This window comes from Symphodus melops (genome assembly GCF_947650265.1).
Source record: "Symphodus melops genome assembly, chromosome: 11".
NCBI lineage: Eukaryota > Metazoa > Chordata > Actinopteri > Labriformes > Labridae > Symphodus > Symphodus melops.
In genome coordinates, this window is record NC_136701.1 from 23,942,437 (window position 1) to 23,965,780 (window position 23,344).

General features: G+C 44.3%; 2 protein-coding genes across 3 annotated transcripts; both read left to right on the forward strand.

The window, feature by feature from the left end:
- Positions 1 to 233: 233 nt before the first annotated feature.
- On the forward strand, positions 234 to 6,353 carry LOC306832106 (adapter molecule crk-like). The gene is made up of 3 exons (XM_079356527.1): positions 234 to 765; positions 1,915 to 2,516; positions 4,232 to 6,353. The coding sequence occupies exons 1-3, from the start codon at positions 543 to 545 to the stop codon at positions 4,364 to 4,366; spliced, it is 960 nt and encodes a 319-aa protein (XP_079212653.1). The 5' UTR covers positions 234 to 542; the 3' UTR covers positions 4,367 to 6,353.
- Positions 6,354 to 9,123: 2,770 nt separating this feature from the next.
- Positions 9,124 to 22,856, forward strand: LOC306831151 (14-3-3 protein epsilon). 2 transcript variants are annotated; one of them, XM_079355091.1, is made up of 7 exons: positions 9,124 to 9,411; positions 14,760 to 14,959; positions 17,035 to 17,141; positions 17,427 to 17,633; positions 18,911 to 19,047; positions 19,246 to 19,300; positions 21,665 to 22,856. In XM_079355091.1, exons 1-6 carry the CDS (start codon positions 9,348 to 9,350, stop codon positions 19,251 to 19,253), a joined length of 723 nt encoding a protein of 240 aa, XP_079211217.1. In that variant the 5' UTR covers positions 9,124 to 9,347; the 3' UTR covers positions 19,254 to 19,300; positions 21,665 to 22,856. The 2 variants fall into 2 exon arrangements, with proteins under 2 accessions (XP_079211217.1, XP_079211216.1); XM_079355090.1 differs by lacking the exon at positions 19,246 to 19,300 and having other exon boundaries at positions 9,125 to 9,411.
- Positions 22,857 to 23,344: the final 488 nt, after the last annotated feature.

The following is a 23,344-nucleotide window of genomic DNA, read 5'->3' on the forward strand; positions in this document are numbered from 1 at the left end:
AAAAGTTTAATAGTGGTGCATTCAGGGCCTTACAACTGTTAGACGGTATTGATTTGGTCGCTACTTAAATTGATATTTCCTTTAGTTAAATACAATATTATGATAATAGCTGATTTGTTTTTCTTACAACGTGGACACATTGTGTACCGAATTAACAACGGGATTTTAAATGGGTAGAAATGTAGGAAAAAAATATTAACGCGGTTTTTTAATGGTCCCTGAACGCCCCTTGACCAGGCATCCCTTCCGGTAGATGAGGTCAACTTTTCCCGAGATCCGCCATTTCAGTCCGGGAGAGTTTCTTGTTGCACACTTTAAGTTTTGATTTTTGTTTTAATTTTTTATTTTAACATCTACACGTTAAAGTGTTTGGTGTCTTTTTGTGAAAGATGATTTCTGCTGACCTCACAGTGTTGCCAATGACTCGTAGAAGTTGCTAGAAAGGGGGGAACTGTAGTCCACCAAAGTTTGTTGTATGAGTCGCGGATAGGGAGAGGCTAAAGGGGGGAAGGCCTCAAAGCCTCGGACTGGATTTCGCAGCTATGGCTGGTAATTTTGACGCCGAAGACCGCGGGAGCTGGTACTGGGGAAGGCTGGGTCGGCAGGATGCGGTTTCTCTTCTTCAGGGGCAGAGACACGGCGTGTTTCTGGTGAGGGACTCGATCACCAGCCCAGGAGACTACGTGCTCTCCGTGTCAGAGAACTCAAAAGTCTCCCATTATATAATCAACAGCATCAGCAGCAACAACCGGCAGTCTGGCTCAGGTAATGTTCACCTCACAGCTTCACACCTGGATGAAGAATCGGGCTGCACATGGTCACCCTAGTGCATGATCTGAACATGTATTTTTATTTGTTTTATTGCTAAGGAGTTAGCCTTCGTTACGTTCCAACTCGTACCAAACACCGTCAGGAAATGTTCACATTATAACTAATCTCGATGTATCGCCTTGTACCCGACTTTCATCGTCAAAGTTTGAGTTCTCTTGTGTTTTATGGATGTCTATCTTAAATTCGGCTAAATAAAACGTGAGTAAATGTCGACTCCTTTGGACAGAAAAATAAAAAGTTTTATGACTTACACTGCTCGTTACCGCCCATGTAGCATTAGCTAGCCTCTTAGCTTAGCCACGGGGAGCAACAGAGTTTCATCTTCTTTGACTGAAATTAAATGTATACATACTTCATTATTTTTCTCTTAATAAAGCCGATTTATATGTATAACAAATTAAAGTAAATCAGAAGTAACACTAATGTTGTGTTAGCTTTGTTTGTTTGTGAATGAGCAAATTAAGGCTAAATGTGCTACCTTTTGAATGGAGTTTGGTGGTATTTAGCCTCCAATTTACCTGTCAGGCTAAACTAATTAAACCACCTTTCTTAGGATCATGTGTTAATTTTATTTTAGTTTTTAAGAAAGGGTTGTGTGGAGATGGGCTGGGCTGCTGTTTGAATGGTGATGGGTAGACTGGGCTGTCACTACTGGTGGTTGACTGGTTTAGATTGGCGTTTCAGGAATGTCTGTGATCCTGCCCTGAACACATACAAAGTCGTGTTTCTTAGAGGTCTACTGCTGTTGTTGTTGCTCTTTGTCTTCGCTGCGTTTTTCATTAGGATTTAGTCACCTCTGCCTCCCTAAAGTTAAACTGATGAATAAAAGCACTGGAGCTGATATTTTGACTCAATTTTGACTAAAGAGACTTTAAAGTAGTCTTATGTAAAGACCATTAATACCACTGCTCATCGCTCTGCCTCAGTCAGGATTAGACCCAAACTGACTCACATAAAACTTGATTCATCGTCTGAGTCATTCATTGGCCTAAAACATCCAGTGTTGACTCTTAAAGGTGCCACTCTGTGTGTTTTCAGGTTTAACTTTCTGTAAACTAACAAAGTTACCTCTTCGTCCCTCAGGTTTGGCCCCACCCCGGTTTCGGATCGGGGATCAGGAGTTTGAGGCGCTGCCGTCCCTGCTTGAGTTTTACAAGATCCACTACCTGGACACCACCACCCTAATAGAACCCATCAACAAGTCCACGCACACAGGGTTCATCAGCTCCTCTGCTGGCATCCCACAGCAGTCCGACGAGGCTGAGTTTGTGCGGGCGCTCTTTGACTTTGCCGGCAACGATGAGGAGGACCTCCCTTTCCGCAGGGGGGACATCCTGCGTGTCCTGGAGAAGCCCGAGGATCAGTGGTGGAATGCCGCTAACCAGGAAGGCCGAGCAGGGATGATCCCCGTCCCCTACGTGGAGAAATACCGGCCTTCCTCACCCACTGCCACTGCCGGAGGTCCCCCCGTTGTGGGCACCGGACATGGGGGGCACGTTGGAGGGGTAGTGGGCAGCACAGATGGAACAGGGGCCCCTCAAGCGAACCCACTGGGGGACCCGGGCCAGTACGCTCAGCCTGTGGTCAACGCTCAGCTCCCTAACCTACAGAACGGACCGGTCTACGCCAGAGCCATTCAGAAGAGGGTGCCCAACGCCTACGACAAGACGGCGCTCGCTTTGGAGGTAGCAACCCGTCCCCCCCCCCCTCCAAGAATATTCCTCCATTCACTCATAACCTCTTTGAGTTTCTTCTTCTTGGTTTTCTGCATTCCATTGTGCCGTTTGTCTACAGCTCAGCCACGCATGTGAACACACACAAAGTATCTTTACAAACGCTCGCTGACGGCGCACATGAAGACACTCGCAGCAGAGATGGCGCTATAGAAAAACAGACACAGATCCGTCACAGTGGCCTCTCTTTATGTACACACCAGTGGATTAATGTGAGGGTGACATTGTACACTCATTAGCACTGCAGCCCAGTAAAACAAGGCGCCTTGTTTGTGATCGTTTACTTGGAGTCGATAAAGAAACAGTGTTTTCACCGATTAGTACGTCAAACGGTACTAAAGACAGTCGGACATCAACTGGTCTGTTGAGAGTCCTCTTAGCGTGATCTGAGCTCACAGTGGGGGGGCGGGCGTTTGGACCCCACTTGTCTTGGGACTCTCTTTAAGGCATCACCCCCACACCAGCGTCAGTCCAAAGGTTCTGACGTTTCCTGCACACCCGCTCACTCAGCGTCACAGACATTTTACTGGTGAACACGCAGAAATAAGTGAGAAATTCACACGTGCAGATTTATTAAATAATTTTTAGGAGTCGAGTCCAAGTTTGAAACAGAAGATTTCTCGTGTGCAGACCGCTAAAACTGCCCCTCTGAACAGAGCTATCAGCACCACGCCGTCCTCAAACAGTTCTTCACATCCATCCCCTGATGTAGAAGTGCTCAAACTCAAATGTTTAATATGTTAACAAACTGAAGCTCAATGCTCCTACCCTGCTGGCTCACATCTCCATAGATGACCAACGCTGAAAAGGAAGTCGTAAATAGTTTGTCCGGAGGAACCAAAGGACACTGTTAGCTAGCTTGGTTGCAGCTCTCACTTTGACACTGGGTCTGTCTGTAGAAAAAGCTGTACCACCTTAGTGATGCTTAATCCCATAAACTGCCTGAAGAGCTTTAAGCTGTTAGCAAAGTTTAAACACAGCTTCCTCTTAAATTCCTCCGCTTGTTTTAGTGTTCTCGCTGCTCCGCTCAGTTTATTCAACTAGGAGCGTTTATATTCACGCGTCCGACACAGAGCAGACTGAAAGACATGAGACCGTGCTTATAAAGCTGTATCTGCTCAGCCTGCCGGGTGACGTCATGCTTCACAGTCATGCAGACAGTGCTGTCACTGCAGATAAACACTGTTTGTTAGCATCTCGTTCACAGCGGGCAGTGTTGGTTTAAAATGTATTTAAAGGCTCCTGTCTGCAGCCAAGCGTGATGCACACTTACAGTTTTTGGATGAGCAATTCAATTCAACACCTTCATGACACAGAAAGGTGAAAAAAAAGTAAACTGCATCTTTCATGCAATCAAACAAAACTTTCTAGTGGGGGACAATTTGTCGTACGATTAAAGTTTACAGAGCCCCCCCCCCCCCCCCTCATCAAAACAGAAATTGACTTTACATTTCAGTCCAACACGGATGTCCATTTGTGTGTTTCCTGTCCTGCAGCTGTTGGGTCAATCAATACTTTTCTTTCTGTGGGCCTGAGCTCTTATTGATAGTTTAGACTTGAATGAACTGATCGTACCAGTTCATACAAAGCTAAGCGAGAAAACCTTTTTTGTATTTGGATTCCGGCCCTGGCGTTTATCTTGATTTTTTTATTTTCGTCATCGGCAGGTTGGAGACATGGTGAAAGTGACCAAGATCAACGTGAACGGCCAGTGGGAGGGGGAGTGTAAGGGCAAAAGAGGCCACTTTCCCTTCACTCACGTCCGACTGTTGGAACAGCAACATCCTGACGACGAGAGCTGAGGAACACACCCGGCCTCCAGCAGGTCCCCTTTTCTCTCACCGAGCTCGGGGAGGAAAAAGGTTGAAACAAGCACAGCGTGTATATGGACCTACGAATCGGTCAGAAGCTTGTCGGATGATGTTATGTGAAGAGTTTACTCAAAGGTCCGACTGATATCGGTTAGCCTTTTTTAGCGCTCTTTTTAAGTCTGTTAATGATGAATTCAACTTGTGCAAAATCCACCTGCTGACCAAGGTGGTCTCCTGAGCGGTCTTTATACGTGGTTCACACACACACCGTCCGTTTGTGTCTAACGTCTAACTCATGGGCTTCATCTAAATTTAACCAGTCTAATTTTAATCTATATTAATACTGCCTATTAACCGTTTATTAGCCAAATACATTCACAACTTTTAGGAATCCCAGACACACCCTTTGAACCAAACTACAGGTGTCAAAGTGACCGTGGGTATGGTTCGACTTGGGGTTACTACTTGACCAACAAGCAGTAAGTCCAGTTATTATAGATCAGGAGCATCATATATAAAACCATTAACGACAATAATGTAATTAAATTAAGAGAAACCGTTTTAAAGGTCACATATTATCGTCCTTTTTAACCAGTTTAAAGACGTCTCTGTTGTTGTAAATCCACTCTGATCCTGTATTTGATCATGTCTATAAACCCCTCTATTTCAGCTCTGCTCAGAACAGGCTGTGTCTGTAGCTTTAAATATGTAAATGAGCTGTGGCTGACCACGCCCCCTTTTCTGGAAGGGCTCGGGTGTACTCGCTGCTTTCTGGCTCCATGTCCTATTGTTGACGGTGAGAAGGCAGACTCAGAGGGCAGAACAAACACCTAGCTGTGGGAGTGTCACCCACCTCGGGGAGGGGCTACTGCCCTTTGTGATGTCATGGAGGGAAAATCTCCAAACGGCCTGTTTGAGCACACATTTTCTGAAAAGTGGAGCAGGCAGAAGACAGAGAGGATGGACTTTTCTCATCATTTGTAGACAGACTGGAGACACATGTTAAGAGTTAGAGAAACATGGTGAAGAATGTTTTGCGTAATATGTGACCTTTAAGTGTAAATATTGGCAAATAGTAGTATAAAGCCTAAATGAGCTGTGTTTGGCACCAGTAACCGATATCAGTCCAACCGTAGTCTACACGCCTCCACACCAGTATTGAAGTCCACGCCACACAGACAGCGCAGAGTCTCTTCCTGTGGTATCTGTGCATCACCACCCACTACTCTTCATTCAAGCACAGACGGGGAAGAAATCGATGACAGACAAGGAGACCAAACACTCGGCTGCTCTCCCAGAACCGTGACTCAGAGAGTTTTTGGAGAGCCAGACTGTGAACCTCGGAGAGTAACGAGCGACGAGAGAGGACTCTTCTTCACGGAGAGAAAGAGACGACATCACTGACTCATTACGTGCCACACTACAAACAGAGCCCTCTTCTTTTTTTGTACCAGAAGTGGAAAATATTATGATGAAATTGACTTTATATATATATAAAGTATATATATATATACACACACACCTTACATGCTAAGAACTGTAAACGTAACTTTTCCCCGTATATTTCTTTTCCGTGCCTGAGACTTTACGCTGATTATTTTATCTTCCTCTTTTTAAACACTATTCAGCACCCAGTTGAACGACTTTAAATGCAGCGTTTTGCAGGAACAAAATCAGCATCCGTACGAGGAAAAACAAAGATCCTCCGAGGCAGATTCTAGAAGATAAGAGGTTTTATTTTTGGCTTCCAGCAGGTTATGACACTTTTATCTGGGGATGCTATTGAGATCATATCTGGCCTTAAAACACTATCGTGCTACTGCCTTTGTCTGTATTACAGGTAGAACCAGCGTCGTTTCCCAGTGCCAATAAGATGCCCTGTTTGGATTGTTTAATGTTTCTCATCATTGTTGCCACATATTTGAATACATGTTATTATTTCACACAGTGTTGTCATTAAAATGCACATACCCACTGAGCTTTAGGAACGGGCATTATTTTCAGTTCTCCTTAAATGATGCCAAATGACAAACCTTCATTCACTTGTTTACTGCTCTTCTTAAGCCGGCCACACAAGACCATTTTAGACCTGGGTTGCCCCCCATATCGATCAGGTGCCTGGATGGATTTGAGGCTTGTCATATCCGATTTTTTTTAATTATTATTATTGTCCAAAGACTCTTGAAGTGTGGTGTGTCTCCGATTATTTCACTGCTTCATAAAAGTTAAACCTGTTCGATATTTACGACTCCTGGTTGGACTGTTTCCGACAGAGTACCCGCAGCAGCAGCAGCCAGCGACTTGGAAGCGTCACCACTCGATCAACTCGCCCTCAGCTCGCACTGTAAATGAAATAAAGCTGAACAAAATCTGTTTTCTCAGCCAGGATTTCATATGTATAGTTCTTCAGATTTTTCGCCACAAAACAAAACACACTGCAGGAGAGCCAGCTGACAATTTCTTTTTGACCTGACGTCACGTTTGAGCTCGCAGTTTTCCTTGAGAGCTCGTGTCTCGTTAGTACAAACGACAGGTGTGGGCTTTTCCGGTCTGTCCGAGTCGTCCAGTGTGTTCCTGTGAAATTGTCCTTCGGTTTGTGTCCTTCCATATTTCTAAAATTAAGATTTGAAATTGGTCAAGTAAGTGTCCAGCTGTGGTTAATACTAAGCACTGGAACACGTTCTCTTATGAGTTTACTTCATGTGCTGTTTTAAGTTCAGCAGGTTTCTCCTTGTCTGTTTTTTTACGTCTTCACTCAGATTTCTTTACTCTCAGTAAACTGACGACAAAACAGCCCGGATGTTTTTCTTCAGACTGATTTGGTCACAGTCAGTCCCCAGAGCCTGTGATTGGAGTCGCTGCCATAGCAACCGTCTCTTTTTTTCTTACTAACGTTGTGTTCTCGAGGGTAAGCAGAATCAAGTATTTAACACAACGACGTATTAATTAGTCTCAACTATTTCTGTGATCGGCTGCATTCATTAATTTTTGGAAATTCTAGATATGGGTCAAAGCAGCTTTGTTTCCTGCAATGTTTAAGATGTGAGATATTTCTTTGAAGTCATCCCATAGTTTTTTGTTTTTTATTAGTAGCCTACCATTAAAATGATTCATTTGTGAAGGAGATTTAGTATTATAACAAAAACAATGTTCAAAGGACGTCCAAACAAAATGTAAAACAACAAATTATCCTTATATAGTTGAAGTTGCATCTTGTTGTGCTGTGTAATTGCAGGTCTAGAAGAAGATTAGTTCTCCCTTTAAGAGCGACAGACCGGCAGCCAGCACTCGCCTCCTGCTGCAGCCGTAAAGAACGAAGCTGGGGTTAAGCAAAAATACACCTTTGTAAATTTCCTGCTTTTGAGGCATGGACAGAAACTTCTCCAAAGCAAGCAGAGCAATCATTAACTTGGGATGAGCGCCTTTATTTCATCCCCACATCTTATTGTGTGAACACTTCAATATTTACATATGTTGTAAAAGGCCCAATCAGCTTTAAGACTGATGTGACGCGATGCTCATCTATTATACAGTACAGAACATCCAGGGGACGTGTTACTCCTACTACTCCTATAATACAGCCTGATTTATTGATTTTGTACAAAATGTTGAGTGTAAATTTGCGACTGAAACCTTGATCGGTCTGTCAGTGATAGAACAGTGACTGGTTCCTGGTTTGAATCCCTGGTCCTCCCACAGTGCAAAGACATCCTCACCTCCTGACTGCTTGTCTGTATATGTCAGCCCTGTGATTGATTGTTGACCATTCCCCGCCTCTATAGCCCAAGGACGGCTGGGATCTGATCCATCCCCCCCTCGACCCTGAACGGGAAAAGCGTTTTAGATAATGGATGGATGAACACAGACAAATGTTTTCCCTCAACACATCCTTGCCTCGGAGTTAGAAACATAAACAACACCTATGCATAAACAAGCTTCAATTTCACCTCCCACATTATGAGTGATATTTATAAAGAAGACAGTCTGCTGAGAAGATGTAGCATATGTTTGGTGGTCTTCATTAAGCCGAGTGTGAAACAGTAAATCTGACTTAAACATGCAGCATAGTCTGCGGTTATTTGCCATTCACATTGACTTTTGTGCTCACTTTCTGTATCCATATTAGTAATTCCTTGATGTAGGGTAGGCTATATAAGGCACATATGATGCCTCCCCTGTGCATTCTTGAATTTTCCTCGGGATCAATTATCTATATCTATCGATCAATCGATCGATCGATCTAAAGGAATAAATTGAATATAAACATTCGAAGGTGAGTGTCAGGTGTGTGGAGCTGCACACACTCTCAAAAGGAGATTTTCTTGTGAATGCCTTATTTTGTTTCCTGCATTTATATAAAAAACCTTTTTCATCAGAATCTCACTGTGACATCACAAGGGGGGCAAATTTTAAACTGAGCATTTTCTCTGTGATGCAAAACTTATGCAAACCACAAAAAAACGACTGGATGGATTTATTTCACATTTTGTGGATCAGTAGACACTCAGGTTAACCAAATAAATGTTAAAAAATACTAAAAGAGGATTTTTCATAATGTCTCCTTTAAGTCCAAATTTTAAAAAAAATGTAATGCTGTTTGTTTTATATACACGTAGATTAAAACAGTAACTACAACAGAGCACACGTTTAAATAGGTTTCCATTCACACTTAATTTTCTGTTATTTATTAAGATTTAATTGGAGTGGTTTATTTCTGGAGTGGGACTGTGTAGGCGTAGAAGAAGACTGCTGCCTGCCTGCCTGCCTGCGTGCGTGGGTTTCCCGGATGTAGCACCGACGCCATCTTTACGCCAGTGCTACCGGTGGTGGGTCTTCGGTTCAGCGGAGCGACCGTAGTGTTGCTGCTGATCCACCAAACCAGTAGGACTCGCCGAGGAGCAGCAGATTCGAGAATCTTCCCCCCTTTTTTTCCTCCCCACCGGGACGTGAGCAGTCCCCACACCCGAGCACCATGACGGACCGGACGGATCTAGTTTACCAGGCGAAACTCGCCGAGCAAGCGGAGAGATACGATGGTAAGTGCCCACATTAAAGTACCAGTGCCTGGCCCCTCTCCCCCCCCTCCTCCTCCTCCTCCTCCTAGCGTGGGGGGGCTCGCAGACGCAGGTAAAGCAGTTCACATGGAAATGCTGAGCAGGACACAAAATGGCGGAGATGAATCAGTTGCCGTTTTTAAATTTAACGGCTATCACCTCGAATGGAACGCACGTTCTACGCGACACGCGCTCCGCTGCCCGTTGACGTTTACTGCAAGTTCGCGAGCGGGCTAGCATGAGCAACCAATGCTTACAAGTTGGCTAGCCTTTCTTCAGCCGACGACACGCGTCAACAACAAAAAATACAGCAAACGCTCACACACCCCAAGGACACGTCCATCCCTTTTTACTCGTGTAAAACCGAGCTAAATTCACGTATCCTGATAGAGGCGGTTTAAATGTGTATCATATATAAAGTTGGCCACAGTGTGAGCAAACGTAACGCTCCCACTGTAATGTTGTGGAAGAAGGTGTTATGGTGATAAATGCGTCCTATTCAAAATATGGCACAGACACCATTTCTACACCGACAAAATGTGCATCCCCACTTTAAATACGACCCTGCCAAATCAACCCTTTAAATTTACTTTAAAAAAAAACTGTCTAAACTATATATGTAATAAATTGAAACGGCAGTAATATGTGATTAAGTGGGAGAAGGGGTAGTAATAAATCAGTTTATTCTTATTACTACTTTTCTGAAATGTTACATTGTTTAAACATTTTGTTTATTCATTTCATAACACAAAAGTTCTTGTTAATATTGATTTTTTTTCCCTCACTTATTTCTTCACATTTTCGAAATAGAATAATAAAACTAAACTAAATTTACTCTCTGGACACTTTCCAGTCAATTACAGTTTATATAGATATAGATGCATACACATAACGGTCCACCCTGACATAAATCTAATAACATCTCAAAGTGGCACTGATTTTAAGTTTTAAGGCTTTAGATGAATTCAAGGATTGTTTTTGTAACAAATCGTTTAATGTGTTTATCTCTTTTTTTCATGAGAGTATCAGTTTTGGAACAACGCTTCATTAAAATTAATTTAAAAAAAAAATGAAATGGTAACCACGGTGATATCAACGCTGCTCTAATGAGGCCAGCGGACATGAGTCAAATGATGGACAGTTGTAGCACCAATGAGCTACCAGAAAAAACTCACCAAGGAACTGGTCAAATTCGGGAAGGGCCTCGAACTCACCATTTTTCCTTCTGTTTTTTAACTGCGAAAAAAATATCTGAAATTTTGTTTTCTGGTCTCTTTTTTTGTCAGGGAAAACAAATTGTATCCATCTTTTGAAGTCTTTTTAATGTCTTTTAATTTCTGTATGGTAAGTTCAAAAGCTAAGAAAGACAAAGGACACAGAAGAGTCGCTAACATTTCTTCGACTCTTGCATGTGAATTTGACTTCTTCAGGAACAATCAACAATGGTTTCTTCTTAGTTTCTGTCCATTAACTGGTCGTAGCATCCCTACTGAAGTGTGCACAGCTGCTCCCAGCGGCATGTCCTTTATTGTGTAACGTGTCAGAGCAAGACACTGACCAAACATGGCATCGCATCAATTTATGCCCATAAAACACATCGACTGTGTACACAAGAAGGCTACTGGTGAAGTGCTGGGGAACAATGTCTGTAATAGGAAAAACAAACTTCAGGAGCGATATTCTGCAGTCAACTTTCAATATCAGGGCAATTTATCTCTCAGCACAAAGTCATTTTAACTCAGGTGGCCTTTTGTCTCTCGGTCACAGCAACACACCCTGCATACATGTTCAGAACTATTTACAGTACGAGCTGTGATTCTCCAGTGTAAGTGTGGAGCTCACCTTTTCAGAGAGTAGACATGAATGTTTTAACGTACTTAATTCATAACAACCCAGCAGTGTTTGTCTGGAAGCCCCTCAGGGAGCTGTCAGAAAAGAGAAAAGTTGCTTTCAGACATGGAGAGGGTATCATGGGTTTCTGCTTCCTGCTTTGTCTGCAGCCTCTCCCCATAATTATGATAAAGTAAAGCACTGACAGTTTACAAAATGGCCACATGGGCTGTTAACGTATCGTTTGATGAAGCTTTAGTATCCGCTGGACGTCACAGCGTTAGGTTTTGCTTGATCTTCATCTGTTTGTATCAGTTGCTGTTATTCTTTTAGAAGTGTCTGCAGACTACGTGTGAGGCGTGCTCGGGTTAGTAAGACTACAATATGATCTACAGAGTTTTTAACCCCTCTCTTGGAGTTGTGCATAACTTGCAGATTTTTTTTAATCAAAAAAAGTCTAAAATCTTGGGGTCCGTTTCTCAAAATGGACATCCTGGATTTAATTTTATATCTCATCAAACCCGTCAAATCGGTAATAAAGGATGTTTTGCTGCCAATCACTTATTAAAATGTGCTTTTTCAGTTTGTGCAAAAACCCCAAACGGATGCAAACTAAACTATCTGTGAAAGATGTGAACGCTTTTTAGCTGAGCCGGAAATGTTGTCCCATGGACAGAACGTCTAATAAAGGCTTATTGTTTGAGTGTCTTTGTCCCAAAATACCCCACCCCCACCCAAAAACCCCCCACAACAGACATGTCATGGACAGTGTCCTGTATTGTAGTATCCATAACATAGCATGTTACGTCCCCCTTAGAGATGAGCTGCAAGCTTCATCAACAGCGTTTGGGACATAGCTGCAAATTTACACCAACAAACTTGGTCCAAATCAAATTGGTGGACCGTTGTAAGCGTCTTCAATGCAATTATCTGATCTCTTCTCTTTTCCACGACAGCAGTCACCTTTGCTTTTAAGACACCATTTATGAACATTTCCAGCCTTAAGTAGATCAAACAACTCATCAATCCAAAACCAGCGATGACGTGAAGTTCATGATCGTAGCTGTAAGGAGGTATTGAAATGTTAGTTACTGCCACTTTGCAAACACAGGATTTTATCTTGTTAAAGAGCAAAGCTTTTTATAGCATAGACCACACCGAGAGCAGCTCTGAAGACTGACTGTAACGTCCTTTTGTAGCAACCCTAGAAGTTGGTTTCCATGTGGGGGTTCGAGAGTTGCAAAGTAGAAGGAGCTATTTTAGGCGATCCTGGTTCAGGAAGTCCAAGTCTTCTTGGTTTCTCCTGAAGACAATGTAACTTAGATTCACAGTGAGAGCACTCGAACAGCTAAGGTCAGCCTGAAATTAATCACCCGCATAAAAGGCGAACAACTCCCTTCTGCTTCTCCGATTTAAACTAAATGGAGGGTTGAAGCCTGTGTGTGTGAAAAGTGAAACACCCAAAGAAACGAGATGGAAACAGTATCTGCAGCTTACATCTCTTCAATATAAACTTTAAAACCGACATCAGTTCAGTACCACCCTACGATGGGAGGCCTAGTCTCCATGGCAACAGCAGCAACGGCCATGCATGTTGTAGTTTTAGCAACTCGACCAATCGTTGCCTCGGTTAAAACAAAAACGCAAAGTTAGAATAATAAACAAAAAACTATTGGCAAAATATTAAAACTGCGTGTTACCTCTTCCTGGAGACGTTATCATCGATGATCACGATATCATCAGTGTCGTTAAAAATATAAGGCTTCCAGATCCAGCTGCCACTCGTACCCTGATCCCGAGGCCGAAGCCAACTGTAAGACTCTTAACCCCAAGTTGCTCTGCTGCTTCAGTGATGGTGGAGGACTGAATGTGTGTGAATGGGATGAGTGTGACTCCTGATGCAGCCTCTACCATCAGAGTGTGAACGTGGACGTGTGACCTGCGGTGCTTTGAGACGCCTAAACACTAGAATGTGGTGTTAAAACATATTTTTCTGCACATAAAAAAAGGAGACTGCAAATGTATAGAATCAACAACAAGCCTCATTTTTAAAATGTAATTTGGTTGCATTATTTGACTGTTGAAACATTTGAACGTTTTCTTTGTTTTGTTGGTCTGTAAGCGTAAAGTTTCATACAAGACGGGCAGGAAAGCGTGTAGCTGACTCCCTGTCCGTCTTCCTGACTAAACAGCGAGTGTTAGGCCGTCGTGATGGCGACGACTTCACGCGTTAAACCTTAAAACTGCTGAGAGAGTTGAAAAAGCACGGCGAGGTCATCGTGGTTTCTCTGAGAGCCGACGGTCTGCAGGGTTAAGTGGTCGGAGCCAGCATAGTGCTCTCCTCCTGGCTTCCACCTCTGTGTATCAGGTTTCTCCAGCATGCTGCATTGAGCTCTGCTATTGGCCTCTGCAGAGAACGCCACCCTGCCTGGTGAAGTTAAAAACCAAATGATTGACGCTCTGCTCTTACCTTCAGGCTAGCAGCTTTAGCATGCGAGGTGTGACCAGTCAGCGTACGCCTCTGTTTGTTTTAACAACTAAAAACAAAGATGAGTAAAGCCTCCTATTTGCCTTTCACACATTAGGTTATCAAGCAATGTTGCATTTTCACATTCAGCTTATAATTATAAAATATGGTCTCATGATTTTAGGTGAAATGTTTCACTGACAGTTGCACAACCAGCTTAATTATACTCCATTGTTTGTTTCTGCACGTCTCCTTGAACGCCTGTCACTCGATTTGAAGAGGCTCCATATTGTGCCTGTTTTATCTCAGTCTCCATGGAAACGGTTTGTTGTGCTGATTAGTCGCTTCTTCAGCCAATTGATCCCTTGATTCTATATTCATTCCTCACATCGCACCCGACTGAGTCACCTTGAAGACGAGGTGTTAAAGCTAAAAACAAACCGTCAGGTCCGGCTCAGCTCTGTGCTTCTGTAACCTTAAACAGTTTCCATCGTCTCACTGGAGTTACTGTTCGGCGCAGAGTCCCAGGTACTCATTGTGTATTCGTCTTCATAATCTCAAACAAGCTCACACACAAGATGAGGGCGCATGACATACTACATGATTTAACTAAGATTATCGTGACCTCATCTAAGCGATGGAGCCGGCAGTTACGTTTGCGAGTGAAATGTTCTGTGTTGAGAGGAAAAGGCATTTTTAATAAAATCAAACTCGTCTGAGGAGACGCAGACGTGTTGTGCATCCTTCTGCACGAGTCGGAGGTCAGATTGTAAATGATGCATGTGTCTGATTGCTTCCTTCCCCCGTTCCTCACTTCTGTCCTCCCTCGTCTCTCGTGGCTTCATGATAACCGTCCAGATTGTAAATCCTAAATATCAAACATGGTTTGTAAAAATCGACGATCTCTGAGCAGATCAGAGACGTTGAGGTTGGATCATCATGCCACTCGCACTACGAGATAATCAGAGAAGACGATCAGCTCTGACCCGTGTGAAAGCTGCTCGCTCATGTCGTTTGTTTCCCTGTGTCGCAGAAATGGTGGAGTCGATGAAGAATGTGGCCAGTATGGACGTGGAGCTGTCGGTGGAGGAGAGGAACCTGCTGTCTGTAGCCTACAAGAACGTGATCGGAGCCAGGAGAGCCTCCTGGAGGATAATCAGCAGCCTGGAACAGAAAGAAGAAAACAAAGGCGGAGAGGACAAACTAAAGATGATCCGAGAATACAGGAAAACGGTCAGAAGCTGTTTTTGTCCCAAATCTAACCGAGCTGACAAGATTCTGTGTCCGATGTTTCTCCACACCTTCCTTTCTTTGTCTAGCTGTGCATCAACTCATGTAGACACGAGCTTGAATCCCAGCTACAGATAAACATTGATGTTGTCAAGACTTCAATCTGATGATTTGCTGAGAACCTAAAAGTCCTTTTCTGCACGCCGAGCTGACGTAGTGACCTGAGCCTGAGTGACCTGTCGGGATCTGAGCGATGAAAAGGTTGAAACTGCCTTCCTGTGTGTCGCTCTTTCAGCTCCGCCTGTTTTTAGTGGCGTCGCCGGCCTGGTCCGCGTCGCTCTGTCTCCCAGCGATACACAATGAACGGGCACGATTTCTCATTAGCCTCACTAAGCTGCACTTCCTCAGTAATGTGTCAGCATTTTTAAACTGGATTGGTCACACCGGTACACAGGACACTGCCAGTGTTAGAGAGGAACAATACGGTCCTATAGTGCGTCCTATATTCCAGGTTTTACGGTGATCCTAACAAATGTTTAGAATCAGACTCACAGGAGAAAACTCCATCTCACGCGGATTTACGTCCAACTCTTTGATGTTCCAGCCCTCCTCGTTTCTTCCAATGGACAGAGGTGAGGTTTCACCCTTCAGGAAGTCTAGTTTCCATATCGGCTCGGCACGATGCCAGCCGAGCTTTAGTCTCTTTGGCAGCGCCTTTTAAAACTCTCCTCCACTGACCTCTCCACTCGGAGACGGAGACACGGGGAGGTTTCACAACCCACCAGCGCTCGTCCGAGGGAAATAATGAGGTAGGCAGCAGCCATGAGTCAGCTTTTAAATGCATTTTTCTCCACTCCTGCCGCAGACCAGCTGCCAGGCGCTGGGGGCACCACTGCGTTGATTCAGTGAGGGGAGACATTTCATATGACTAATGAAGGATAAGAGATGTTTCCCACAGCTCGGTGTGAAGGTTGTCTTATTTTACTCGTACCCACTTCTTGGCCCTCCAGCTGAGACTTTCTGCTTTCATGTCTTTGTTTCTCCAGGTTTGTGCAAAGACTCTGCACTTAGACTATTATATGCGAGAACTCCGTCATTGACCAGCTGGAGATATTCCAGTTACTGTTACGTCTGCAGCCTCTGCCTGTATGTTCGGGCGGCACGATGAATCCATCGCTGCCTCACTTATTATTTTACCTTCACTGTGAAAAATACGGCCGCGTTTGATGGCGGACAGGTGGAAAATTTCCAACCCTGCTTCTTCTTCGATACCTTTCGATGAGTCGTTAAACAAAACAGTCTTCATTTTTAAAATCATAAATAATATCAAGAAGTACCAATGTTTTGAAAAGCGACGCGTCTCCCCCAGCCAAAGAGACGAGTTATTGTTTGTTCAGAAGTTTACCTGCAACGTAGGTTAAAGAAGTCACCCAATATTGGCTGCCTTAGATTTCTATAATTATTGCTGCTGTATCGATAGTCATGTCAGAGCTTTAGATTCTGTCTACCAGCCTACTTAATGCTGCATTTTAAGATAGCTGTCTAATGACATGAACATAAACTGTGACAGGACCCATCAGATCCTCCGAGAGCTGTCGTCCACTTAGTGATGGTTGAAGTGTCTCCTCTGATGAAGACCGCCCCGTCTGTTCCTGCCAACTTTTAAATCATGTATCCGTGATGGTCGGCGGGATATTAGAGAGGACGATCAATACTTGGAACCAGAGAAGAAGAAGAAATTGATGTTTTGTAATTAGCCACTGTTAGTCTCAACACTTTGACTCTGATATTTGATGTTCAGTCTAAGCGGAGAGCAGTAATCGGCTTTGAACTGCAACCAACCCCCCCCCCCCCCCCCCCTTTCTTCTTCTTCTAAAAGTCTGCAAACACAAGCGCATCACTTATTCAGCAGTCAGAATCCTCTGGATATGAAGCACAGAGCCTCACCCGGTCCTATGTGTCCAGTCCGGCTCCTTCAGCTCTGACACCCATACAGAGTGAGCCCCTTGAAGGTTGCGTGTGAGACCCCTCAGACCCCTAAACGTCCCCTCTTGTGTGTTGTTCTTTTTTTCCCGCAGGTTGAGAAAGAGCTGAAATCAATCTGTAACGACATCCTGGACGTACTGGACAAGCACCTGATCTTAGCGGCTGTCACGGGAGAGTCCAAGGTTTTCTACTACAAAATGTACGTACCTCACATTTCCTGTCCAGATTCATCCTCTTTCCTCCGCACGACCTTTAAATGGTATATATAATAATTAAACCTGTGTTACCTCGGTTCACTATGTGAAGTCACCAATCAGCGACGACCCTGTGACTGTGATCGGTAATACTGAAAAGATTCAAATCATGTTTGTTTGTATGTCGATGTAATTCTCTGCTCTGATGTCACTTCCTGTTCCAGGCTCCGTGTTTGAGCTGCACGCGTGTTGACGTTGTCATGTCTGAACACTTTGCTCCCTGTGCTCAGGAAGGGAGATTACCACCGGTACCTGGCAGAGTTCGCCACAGGCAACGACAGGAAGGAGGCAGCAGAGAACAGTTTGGTTGCGTATAAAGCTGCTAGCGACATCGCCATGATCGAACTCCCTCCAACGCACCCCATCCGCCTGGGACTGGCCCTTAACTTTTCTGTTTTCTATTATGAAATCCTCAACTCGCCAGACCGCGCCTGCGGGTAGGTGTGACCGTTGACCCCGTTTACCTGCCGTTGGTTTGTGATGTCACTGCTAAATGCTGCAGAAGAACTCAAATGAACGGCGTTCTTCTTTTGTATCGGGGTGCTCTGCCCGTCTGTTGGAGGTAGAAGTAATAAAAACAATGGTTCTAATGTGACGGCTTGTTCACGGTGCAGGAGAAACTGAACTCTTCATCTCCTTTGAGCCTTCAGACTGTGCTCTTTAGCCCAGTGCCAAACTGGAGACACAAAAGGTCAGCCAGTTGCAGGGGGACGGGGTCAAGAATTTGGAAGGCGGGGGGATTTATTTTCTTCTCAGCAGACACTGGGAAGCAAACTGAAACTAAAAAGAGGGTGACGATTTCACTCACCTGTTTTACTTGTTTTTTAAAGATGATGCGTTTTTTTTATCCTTAATAACCCCATCATCCCTTCTGTAGAGCGCCACGTTAAGCGAGTTAAAGGCCAGCTACACGGCTGGTGTTATTTAATGACGCGTGCCCTCAGACAGGGAGTTTCTATTTTTATTTTATTTTTTTGCACGATATAAATAAACAAATGAAATAAATATGAATGAATGAGAAACCCTCTAATGTGGTTAAACGATGCTTTCTGTCGCAGCACGTTTACATTACTCCTGTTTAACGGGCGCCTGCGTGCCGTCGTGTGTTCACTCCGTTTGGCTGCAGTCAGATGAAGCTGAAGTGTCGGCTACTCCCAGATTAATAAGTGCACACGGAGCTCTGTTTTTTTTAATTGATTTTTGGATTAGAGGGAAGAACAGCAGAGGGACAGAAACTGTGTGAGGGAGATAATGATATCCACACTGATCACAATGTTAGTGCACATTTTTCTCACTTCGTGCAGGCCGAATGTGCACAACAAGAACTGATGAATCATGAAGTAAATCCATGAAATAAAAATAGATTATTAGATCAAAGTTGAATAAAAACTGATAAAAGAATAAGTGAGAGCGCTGAGAGTTCATGTACTTATAAGAAAAGAAAAGGTTCATTCATGTTGGGCTGAATCATCACTGAAGTGTTGAACTTGAGTCTCACGTTAAAGGAGACGTCGTGTCCCAGCGGTTGGCTGAGGACGCTGCAGGACGTCTGTCCATTGATGGGTCTGTGTAACATGTCCTTCAGCGTACGCTTCCTTTGTGTCGAGTGTAACTCTCTCTCTCTCTCTCTCTCTCTCTCTCTCTCTCTCTCTCTCTCTCTCTCTCTCTCTCTCTCTCTCTCTCCTCCCCCCCCCCCCCCTCTCCCTCCTCACAGTTTGGCCAAGGTGGCGTTCGACAACGCCATTGCAGAACTGGACACGCTGAGCGAGGAGAGCTATAAGGACTCAACACTTATCATGCAGTTGCTACGTGACAACTTGACACTATGGACCTCAGACGTGCAGGGAGACGGTGAGAGATCATTTCCTTTCTTTCGACAGAAGCCGCGAGCGTCACTCCTGACTTTTAAGTGTTTTTCAGAGAAGCGTTTTTAGAAGTGGCTAACATCTCCTCTAACCTTTCCCACCGTCACACGGTGGTTCCTCTCCCAGCCTCGACTCTCACTCACTCCCTCTAATCAGCTCTCGTCTCTCCCTCGCTCCTCTCCAGAGTCTTAAGGACCGTCCTCTTCCTTCACTCTTCCTCCGTTGTACGAGTGTATTTTGTAAGTCATTCCTCCTCAGACTGTCTCTCCACGCTGACGCTCCTCACTAACCGCCTTTGTTTGAGAGATGACGTGGTTTTCTGACCTGATCTTCACCTTCCTGTGCACACGTACGAGACTGCTGAGTGATGTCATGTCGTCAGGGTCAAAGCCCACGTCGTGTACGGTGTCCCTTAAAACGACGGCTTTTAAAATACTTTAATATGACGACACACGGACGCTTTTAGGGCTTCCATCGCTCTTCTCAAACCTGAACGAGAATTTAAATATTGAGTCTATCGGCTGTGTACACTCTTGACCTCAGTAAGTGAAGACGGCGTGATTCAGGAGACGCAGACTGACGTGAGCGAGACCGCTGGACTCGAGTTCCTGGTGAATATTGTTCTAAAAAGTCCGTTTGCAGCTTGAACCTTCAGCATGTAGCCGGCGTCAGTCGTCCACGCCGTTAACACAACGCTGTCAGCGTCAACAGAGGTATCATGTAAGGATCTTTAAAACATGTCGGCATCGTTATGAGCGAGGTTGTGATCCAGGACATGCGTACATTTATGCATACATTGATTATTATTGAGTATTTTTCTGCTTATTTTGAGCTTTTTCCCTCTTTGTCTTGGTCACGTTACAGCAGAGACAAGTGAGCGAAGGATGGAAGTGAAAACATTAGCAGAAACAAGAGAGAGACAACTTGTGTCACCATGACTCCTCTCACTGTGATTATTTTAGCCCCGTGTCGTGGACTCGGACATCTTGCGAACACCCTGTTCCTCGTCAGTGCTCGTCAGCCGCGTCTCACCCAGCTGTGTGTGTGTGTGTGTGTGTGTGTGTGTGTGTGTGTGTGTGTGTGTGTGTGTGTGTGTGTGTGTGTGTGTGTGTGTGTGTGTGTGTGTGTGTGTGTGTGTGTGTGTGTGTGTGTGTGTGTGTGTGTGTGTGTGTGTGTGTGTGTGTGTGTGTGTGTGTGTGTGTGTGTGTGTGTGTGTGTGTGTGTGTGTGTGTGTGTGTGTGTGTGTGTGTAAACAGAAGCAGCCTGTGAGCACGACGACTCTGCTGCTGCCACGTCTCCTGTGGCTTTCTTCTTTTTTTTGCCCCTTTCACATCCCAGCTAGCCGTGGTGCTAACGAGCACTTTCTATTTTCATCACGACGGATTCTCCGCCTTTTGTTATCCGCGCCTCTTAATTCTTCATTACACGGATGGCTGTGCGGTCTCCGTGGTAACCTTTCTAAGCAACCAGCCGCACAGGTTCCACATTTGAGCCCCTTCCACTAAATCTGAGCCGAGCTCGCTGTCGTGCACGTCGACTCGGTGTGTATAAACACTGCAGCTTGTCGTGTGATTCACTCACTAACGTGTGTGTGTGTGTGAGCCGAGCACTAACACACTTACTCCTCTTTACGTCGTGTTTGCTCTGCACAATTTCAGTTCCCCTAATTTTCTGAAATGAGCATGAAAGCATGAAACGACAGCTTAGATCTTTATTCAATGTTGTAAACAGTGAAACGCAGAGAGGGGACTCAGCACCTTCACCTTCCCTTTGAGCTCACTGTGGATTTGCTTTTTCTGAGCATCCTTCAGCCGTCCCTTCTCGTCACATTCAAACTGTGTAGCAGGTGCTGATGAGGACTCTGGGCCTGCAGGAGGTGGAGAATGATTTCTTACAGGTGTTAAAATGAGTCAAACTAAAATCCGTCCTTCTCCAGGGACAAACTCCCGGCGTCGTCCATCACAGAGAGCGACACACACGGAGCACGTCAGGACAACAGCGACCTCATGTCTAGACTTTTAAAACCAGTGAACCTCCTACTGATGAAAAAGACAACAGAAAACTTAAAGTACTGGTCGTAATTTTTAAAATCCAAAATGAAAAAACAACCAGAATTGACCATTTTTAGACGAGAGCAGCAAAATCAGAATATTTGCTTTAGATTTTTGTTTTTAAATTCCTCCGATGGCCGCTGGGATGAGGTGACTCTTCAGGTCGGGACACATCAGCAGCTCTTCAGTACTTCCTTGTTACGCTGTTCCCTTTAATACAGGACCAGAGTGGATTTAGAACCTTAAACTGGACGTTTTCGTTTAAACTGAAGAGCTTTAAAATTCTAGTTGTGACCGACGAACCAACAGATCACAACGAAGATCCTCCCAGTTTACACGCTACAAAACGGCACCTGTGTGACGTTTGACTGTCTTCTCACTATTTTTGCACTTTTTGAATCACAACATGCTCTCGTCTGTTGGCCGTAAATAACTCGGTTTGTTCTAACAGCGAGCGCTACGCACCGTGCTACACCTGTCATTGGTCATCGTGTAAAGATTCTCTCCGCAGCCTCCATAACTAACTGTTCCTTCTTCCTGTCCTTCTCTCAGGTGAAGAACAGAACAAAGAACCACTGCAAGATGCGGGGGAAGAGAACCAGTGAGACCGAACAACACGAGACAAACCCTCCTCTTCCTCCTCCTCTTCTTCTTCTTCCTCCATTGTTTCTCTCCTCCCAGCTCTAGATCCTTTCCCCAGCCACACTTTTCCGCTGGGTTCATCCTGCAGTTCTCTCTCTCTCTCTCTGTCTCTCTCTCTCTCTCTCTCTCTCTCTCTCTCCTTCCTCCTCGTATGCACGTCCTCTCCCGGGTCTCCATCTCCACTCCTCCCCGGGGTTTTACCTTTATTTTTTGCAAGCCTGTACCCTTCAAGGTTCCTGTCCTCTCTTTTACCGTTTTTATTTTTCGCTTCACTTTGCTGTGTCATCTGTTGCCAAGTACGCTCGCCTGTATTTGTAACACACACACACATATGCAAGAGTTTATTTGAAGACGATTCTTTGCTGTTTTTTCCCGTGTATGTGTGTTTACGAACAGTTTGTCGTCCTCGCTTTAGTCGGTTAAAAACATTTCTGTTTGCAGATTCAGGAGAGCAGTGAGCGGAGGTTTAAAAGGGATGCATTTAAAGCTTTTTAGGAAGAAACTAAGTGCCCTCTTTACTTTGTGGTTACCGAAACGTGCTCCGTCAACATCATTAGTGTTATTATTTTTTTATTATTAAAAAAACTACAAGAAGCAGAATGTCTCTCTCCCCCCCCCCCCCCCCCCCCCCACTCTCTCTCTCTCTTAGCTTAACTCTGACCTCTATTCTCGTCCACTCTCGGACCAAGTATTGTGCTGCGAGGCTGTAGAGCTTCAGCTAATTGCAGATAGTTAGGTAATGGCTTTTTAGCAGACAAACCGTGTGCGTGGGAGGGGAATGCTCAAACACTCTTGATTGTAACGTAATGCAGATTTGCATTGGCACTATATAAGTTAAAAAAAAAAACATTTAAAAAAAAAAAAAAAGGTTTGGGAAAAAGAGGCCTGCTGTATCTTTACTCCCCTGACTCTTTCAGGTTTCCTCGTCTCGACTCTCTCCGTCTCTTTCCGACTCCTCTCCTCCTCCTGTTCAGTATGTGTAACGTGAATCTGATTTGTACTACTGGATGTTCTCACCGGAGCCACAAGTACCATCTGTATTCTGACTGAAACACAGCATGGAATTAACATTAAACTTCAACTTGAGAAATGTTAAAACTTATCATGTGTGATGTGTCGTCTTTATGCTGCAGCTACACGTTGGCCTTGTTTTTGTCACCAGCAGAGGGCAGTGCAGGTCTGCAGCAGGAGGCCGCACTGACTCAGCTCCATCAACCATCAGTCATTGACCGTGTAGCATCCTCAAGACATTTAAAGCTTTAATCAGCAGTTTTGGAAGATCAGATCCATGACTTAAATAAAGTTCTGTTATAAAGTACGGGATAATTATGAGCTCAGTTTGCAGAAGAATTTGGATCTACGCAACCGAAAAAAAACTGCAGATAAACAAAATGCACTTTAATTACTGGCTACATGTTGGTATCAGTGGTAATGTAATTAGTAAATAAATCAACTTGAAGAAAAATTCTTGTTTGAGCCGGATCGTTAAACCTTCATTTGTTCAAATCCAACTGCAATCTTCAACTGTGAAACAAACATTAACGTTTAAATTAAGGTAGAAACAGAGTTTAAAGGAAAAGTGTGAATGTA

What these genes read in the sequence shown, in the direction of transcription:
- LOC306832106 (XM_079356527.1), top strand. Translation starts at nt 543, where the DNA reads ATGGCTGGTAATTTTGACGCCGAAGACCGCGGGAGCTGGTACTGGGGA. An exon ending in CAACCGGCAGTCTGGCTCAG is followed by an intron (nt 766 to 1,914) that starts GTAATGTTCACC and finishes TTCGTCCCTCAG; the next exon opens with GTTTGGCCCCACCCCGGTTT. An exon ending in AGACGGCGCTCGCTTTGGAG is followed by an intron (nt 2,517 to 4,231) that starts GTAGCAACCCGT and finishes CGTCATCGGCAG; the next exon opens with GTTGGAGACATGGTGAAAGT.
- LOC306831151 (XM_079355090.1), top strand. Translation starts at nt 9,348, where the DNA reads ATGACGGACCGGACGGATCTAGTTTACCAGGCGAAACTCGCCGAGCAA. An exon ending in GCAAGCGGAGAGATACGATG is followed by an intron (nt 9,412 to 14,759) that starts GTAAGTGCCCAC and finishes CCTGTGTCGCAG; the next exon opens with AAATGGTGGAGTCGATGAAG. An exon ending in TCCGAGAATACAGGAAAACG is followed by an intron (nt 14,960 to 17,034) that starts GTCAGAAGCTGT and finishes TTTTTCCCGCAG; the next exon opens with GTTGAGAAAGAGCTGAAATC.